At 40.6% G+C, this 6,882-nt stretch overlaps 1 protein-coding gene across 1 annotated transcript in view; it reads right to left on the bottom strand.

Annotated features, from left to right (window-relative positions):
* Positions 1-1,101: 1,101 nt before the first annotated feature.
* LOC105887643 (zinc finger protein 82 homolog) overlaps positions 1,102-6,882 on the bottom strand; it is a 66,061-nt gene continuing 60,280 nt past the window's right edge. The window contains exons 10-11 of the mRNA XM_012809181.2: positions 5,961-6,053; positions 1,102-2,471 (exon numbers count right to left, since the gene is read on the bottom strand). Coding sequence (XP_012664635.2) covers positions 1,102-2,471; positions 5,961-6,053 — 1,463 coding nt within the window. The remainder of the gene's footprint in view (positions 2,472-5,960; positions 6,054-6,882) is intronic.

Below are 6,882 nucleotides of genomic sequence, written 5' to 3' on the forward strand. Positions count from 1 at the left end.
TTGGCGGGTCCGGGCTGGGGATTCGTACCCGCCACCTTAGGTGTACGTGGCTGGCGCCTTAGCCGGTTGAGCTATAGGTGCCGAGCCCACATCAATCTTTTTAATGAACAAACTGAAAAATCATTTCTTTCAACATTTTAACAAGAATATGGTATCTGAAGTTCAATAAGGGATGACTGTTGGTAGAAGGCATTTCTATATTCATTACACCCATAGTCTTTAATATGAGCTTTCAAGGGTTAAGATTACTAATGATAATAGTAAGAGAAAATTTAGTGGCTTAAAATAACCATTTTATCATAGCTCATTTTGTGGGTCAGGAATCTGGGCAGGGGCTTAGCAGGTCAATTCTTCTGTTCTATATAGCATCAGCTGAGATCACTCAGGGTCATTCAGCTGATGGCTGGTTTGAGGCATCCAAAACTATTTCACTTAAATGTCTGGTGCCTTGGTGGATATGTGGAAGACTGAGTTCAGCAGGGTACCTCTTTTTCCCTATATAGTCTCAAACCTCTCCATTCGATTTTTCTACCAAAGTAGCGAGACTTTTTAACATGACAGTTCAGGGCTTGAGAGAATATTTCAGGAGATAAGTAAAACTACTAGCAAAGCTTGAGTCCAGAAACCACCACAGCAGTCATTCTAATGTATTCTACTGGGCAAAGCAGTCACAGAGCCTGTCCATATTGAAGGGAGGGGATGTAAATTCCACCGCCTGATGGCAAGAGTGTCAAAGAACTTGCAGCCATCTTTACTACACTCTTACGTTTCTACTTTACAAATGAAGAAATTATAGCATGGAGCAGTGAAGCATCTTGTTCAGTATGACACAGTAGGTGATGGGATAAAGATGGTAAGTGTCTTTCCCATGTTTTTTATTAACATAATTAGTTTTTAGAAGAAATGTGCTCATTTTTTCTTTCAGTTTCAGGTTTGAGTGATGATGGCATACATTACATTAATACATTCCTTTAATGGTATAAAACTTATGCCAAGTCAGTTGCAGGTATGGAACAAAACAGATGAATATTACATTCACAGAATGTTCTGTAACACAGGAATAAAAATAATTATATTTTTACACTATGGGAATAAAAATAATTATATTTTTACACTATGGATTTTCAGATGATGAGTAAGGTGTGAATGTTGTCTAAAGGCCTTCTTACATTCCTTACATTCATAGGGTTTCTCACCAGAATGAATTCTCAGATGTTGAATAAGGGATGAATTAAGTCTAAAGGCCTTCCTACACTCCTTACATTCAAACGGTTTTTCACCAGTATGAATGCTCTGATGCAGTGTAAGTTTTTGGCGCAACCTAAAGGCCTTCCCACATTCTTTACATTTATAGGGTTTCTCACCAACGTGAATACTTTGATGTTGTGTAAGTTGTGAAAGTAGTCTAAAGGCCTTCCCACATTCCTTACAGTCATAAGGTTTAACACCAATATGAATGCTCTGGTGTGAAATAAGTTGTGAGTAACGACTAAAGGCCTTCCAGCATTCCTTACATTCATAAGGTTTCTCACCAGTATGAATTCTGTGATGGAGAATCAGATGATAACCACGACTAAAGGTCTTTCCACATTCCTTACACTCATAGGGTTTCTCACCAGTATGAATTCTCTGATGGAGTGTTAGTTGCTGTCGTACCCTAAAGGCCTTTCCACATTCCTTACATTCGTAGGGTTTCTCACCAGTATGAAGTTTGTGATGTACTCTAAGGCCAGAGCCACACAAAAAAGCCTTTCCACATTCTTTACATTCATAGAGTTTGTCAGCAATATTAAGTTTCTGATGTCGAGTAAGGTGTGCATACTGTCTAAAGGCCTTCCCACATTCTTTACATACATAGGGTTTCTCACCAGTATGAATCCTCTGATGGAGAGTAAGTTGTCCTCGTACTCTAAAGGCCTTCCCACATTCTTTACACTCATAGGGCTTCTCACCAATATGAATTTTCTGGTGCACTCTAAGGTCCGGGCCACATATGAAAGCTTCTCCACATTCCTTACATTCATAGAGTTTTTCACCAGAATGAAGTCTCTGATGTCGAGTAAGGTGTGCAGTCTGTCTAAAAGTCATCCCACATTCCTTACATTCATAAGGTTTTTCACCAGTATGAATTCTGTGATGAAAAGTAAGTTGCTGGCGCACTCTAAAAGCCTTCCCACATTCCTTACATTCATAGGGTTTATCAACAAAATGAATTCTCTGATGTGAAGTAACAGATGCACGTTTCTGGTAGGAGAACACTTTTTCAGATGAGATTTTTACTTGATTGAAATAGTCCTCTTGAGATCCCTCTTGTTCTTCAAATTTTCTTTTGGACTCCCAATCATTTTTTAAAATGAGACCCTTAAGTCTGTGATTTTCAATTCTTTCCATTATCTTCCACTGGGATAAATTTATTTCACAAATTTCATTTTCTGAAGATAATTTCTTAGTTTCATACCTGGTCTCTAAATCTAAAAAAAAGAAAATAAGAAAGCAAGCACATGCTATTTTCTTTTTGTAAAATAAGTAAAATTTCTATAGCAGAAATAAAAGACAATATTGAGTAATAGTCAGTTATACTCTAAAATATCTAATTTAGGGGGAGGAGCAAAAAGCATCAGGAAAAATGAAAGTTCATATAAAAAGATGAGATTGGTGACTAAGTAAACATTTTAAGTTAGTGGTTCTCAAATTGAAGTATAGACAGAATCACCTGGGAGCTTGTTATAAATATTGAGGGTTAGACCGGGTATGGTGGCTCACAGCTGTAATCCTAGCACTCTGAGAGGCTGAGGCGGGTAGATCACTTGAGTTTAGGAGTTCAAGACCAGCCTGAGTAAGAGCGAGACGCTGTCTCTACTAAAATAGAGAAACTAGGCTCGGTGCCTATAGCTCAGTGGTTAGGGTGCCAGCCACATAAATACTGGGGCTGGTGGGTTTGAACCCGGCCCAGGCCTGCTAAACAACAATGACAAGAACAACAACAAAAATATTGTGCATTGTGGCAGGCGCCTGTAGTCCCAGCTACTTGGGAAGCTGAAGCAAGAGAATTGCTTGAGCCCAAGAATTTGAGGTTGCTGTGAGCAACCTCAACAGCACTCTACTGAGGGCAACATGGTGAGACTCTGTCTCAAAAAAAAATAAAAAAATAAAAAATAACATAAAATAGAAAAACTAGACAAGTGGCTCAGCACCTGTAGTTCAGCGGCCAGAGCACCAGCCACATACACTGGAGCTGGTGGGTTCAAATCCAACCCAGGCCTGCCAAACAATAATGACAACTACAACCAAAATACAACCGGGCATTGTGGTGGGCACTTGTGGTCCCAGCTACTTAGGAGGCTGAGGCAAGAGAATCGCTGAGGCCCAAGAGTTTAAGGTTGTGAGCTGTGATGTCACAGCATTCTAATGAGGGTGACATAGTAAAACTCTTTCTCAAAAAAATAACAAAAAACTAGCCAGGTGTTGTGGTGGGGCACCTATAGTCCCAGCTACTCATAAAGCTTAGGCAAGTGGATCTCTTGAGCCCGAGAGTTTGAGGTTGCTTTTAGCTATGATGCTACCAGGGGACTCTACCCAGGTGACAGAGTGAGAATCTGTCTCAAAAAAACCAGAAATTCCCAAAAGCAAATATTGAAGTGTAGATACCACCCAGACTACCTAGATCAGATTCGAGGAAATCCAGTGAGAATATTTAATATTCTCCACACAATAATTCTGGTGGGGATAAAAGGTTGAGAATCCATATCATGGGCGGCACTTGTGGCTCAGTGGGTACGGTGCTGGCGCCATATACCCAGGGTGGCGGTTCAAACCTGGCCCCGGCCAAACTGCAACCAAAAACAGCTGGGTGTTGTGGCGGGCGCCTATACTCCCAGCTACTCGAGAGGCTAAGGCAAGAGAATCACCTAAGCCCAGAGTTGGGGGTTGCTGTGAGCTGTGTGACACCATGGCACTCTACTGAGGGCCCTGAAGTGAGACTCTGTCTCTAAAAAAAAAAAAAGAAGACTTTACAGAGAATCCATATCATAAATTTTTTTTTTTTTTTTGAGACAGAGTCTCACTTTATGGCCCTCAGTATAGTGCTGTGGCATCACATCTCACAGCAACTTCCAACTCCTATGCTTAGACAATTCTCTTCCCTCAGCCTCCTGAGTAGCTGGGACTACATGTGCCCACCAGAATGCCTGGCTATTTTTTTGTTGCAGTTTGGCCGGGGCCGAGTTTGAACCTACCACCCTTGGTATATAGGGCCAGAGCCCTACCCACTAAGCCACAGGCGCTGCCTCATATTATAATTTTTTTTCTTTCTTTCTTTTTCAGAAACCTAGACTGGAGTACAGTGGTATCATCATAGCTCAGTGTAGCTTCAAAAATGATTGGCTCAAGTGGTGATCCTCCCCCTTCAACCTCCAGAGGGGCTAGGACTACAGGTATGTGTCACTACTAGCTAATTTTTTTCCAATGTTTTGGAGATAGGGTCTCACTATGTTGCCCAGGCTGGTCTCAAACTCCTGGCCTCAAGTGATCCTCTTATTTCAATTATACCCTCTCTATACTGAATCAGTTTCCTCCACCTACAAATTCCCACAAGCACACAATTATGTTCTAATATCTCATATCATAAAATACACAGCTTATAACCCTTATCCCCAATGTAACTACCAACCCTATTTCCCAGCTTTCCTTCATATGTAATCCCTTCAAAGTGTTACACTCACTCTCACGACTCACTGCCTGACTCTTCTCTCTTTAGGTCATTGCAATTGGGTTTTCAACCTGACTCCACTAAAATCATTCTTTTTTTTAGAGACAGTCTCACTTTATCGCCCTCCTTTGAATGCTGTGGCATTACAGCTCACAGCAACCTCAAACTCTTGGCTCAAACTCTTGGCCTTAGCCTTCTAAGTAGCTGGGACTACAGGTGCCCACCACAACACCTGGCTATTTTTTGTTGTAGTTGTCATTGTTGTTTAGCTGGCCTCGGCCGGGTTCAAACCTACCAGCCTCAGTGTATGTGGCTAGCGCCGTAACTACTGTGCTACGGATGCCAAGCCCATACATTATTATAATATCAAGCATACCTTTTATTATAGTCTTTTATATCCCATTTAAAATTTTATGAGTTTAAAAAAAGCTTCCTCGATCATAACTAAAAGTCTTTCCATCCCACACCATTCTCTATCCCCTTTACTTACTTTTCTTCATAGCACTCTTCATTACTTGACATTTTATTTTCTACTTATTTATAGTTACTCTGTTTCTCTTATTCCAAGGCCAATTCCATGGGGATAGAGACTTTATTGGTTGTTTATCACTGTATTGATAATGCCTATGATAGTGCCAGCTTAGCAGTTATCTAATCTATACATACAAAAGAGGAAAGAAGCAATTCAAAGAAGCAAGTCAAATATAGACTGGTTATCAATAGCAAACAAAAAGCGCACCTCCAGGGGAGGAAAATTTGACAGAACCACAACAACAAAAAAGAGGTATGGTAAATGAGATAAAGAAGTAATTCTACTGGGCCCAGTGGCGCGCCTGTAATCCTAGCACTCTGAGAGGCTGAGGCAGGGTGGATTCCTTGAATTCAGGATTTCAAGACCAGCTTGAGCAAGAGTGGACCCCCATCTCTAAAATCCAGCCAGCTGTTGTGGTCGGTGCCTGTAGTCCTGGCTTCTTGGGAGGCTAAAGCATGAGGACTGCATGAGCCTAAGAATTTGAGGTTTGCTGTCAGCTATATGATGCCATAGCACTCTACCCAGGGCAATGGAGTAAGACTGTCTTAAATAAAGTGGTTCTTTTAGTATCCCAGTGGAGATTTTAATTTGCACCCCAGGTCTCAGACCCTTTTTCCTTGCACCCTGGACCTTTAAAGAAGACTTCTTAAACATCACAGTGAAGTGCTGCTTCTCCAGTGAGTTGGGGTTTCCTGTGGTGATGATTTCCCCCTCACTTACCTGGATAACCTCGTCTGCCTTTCCTTATAACTTTCCAGGGTTCTTTTCCTTGCTCCAATAAGGAAATCACATCTGGTTTAGCAATGAAGCATCCTGTTAGCAGAAAAGGAATATACGGTGATACGGAAAGAAAAAATAAATTCAAAATTATTTAGGTTCAGTCTTGGTTAAATTTGTAAAACATTATAGGTTAAAACAGTAATTGATAAAGCCAGAAAAACAAAGAAGGGAGAGATGGTTTAAAAACATTTATATTAAGGTAAAACAATAGAGGCTAGGCATAGTGGCTCAGGCCTATAATCCTAGCTCTCTGGGAGGTAGAGGCAGGTGGATTGCTTGAGCTCACAACTTGGAGACCACCCTGAGCAAAAGTGATACCCCATCTCTACTAAAAATAGAAAATCTGAGGCAAAAGGATTGCTTGAGCCCAAGAGTTTGAACTTGCTGTGAGATATGATGCCTCTGCATTCTACCCAGAGCAACAGCTTGAGATTGTCTCAAAAAAACAGAAGAAAACAAGAAAAAAAACCAGTGACTAATTCTCACATAAATTGGATTCAATTTTGACTAAAGTACATTACTTAAACATTAATTTTTACTTTAACTTGTTAATATGTTGTTTAGGATACAGGATACTGCATCCTCATTTAAAAGTGAATTATGTCTGTAATTTCCCCTTTATAATAATATATTTTTTCCAATTTTAATATCAAGTGTATCTAGATCAAGCAGAATGATTTTGAAGTATTTCTTCTTTTTCTGTTGTCCATAAGATTTGGCATGATCTTTCTTTTGAAATTATCTTGGCTCGGCGCCTGTGGCTCAAGCGGCTAAGGCGACAGCCACATACACCTGAGCTGGCGGGTTCAAATCCATCCTGGGCCCGCCAAACAACAATGATGGCTGCAACCAAAAAATAGCC

This window comes from Otolemur garnettii, unplaced genomic scaffold (genome assembly GCF_000181295.1).
Source record: "Otolemur garnettii isolate 467f Iridium unplaced genomic scaffold, OtoGar3 scaffold00100, whole genome shotgun sequence".
Classification (NCBI taxonomy): Eukaryota; Metazoa; Chordata; class Mammalia; order Primates; family Galagidae; genus Otolemur; species Otolemur garnettii.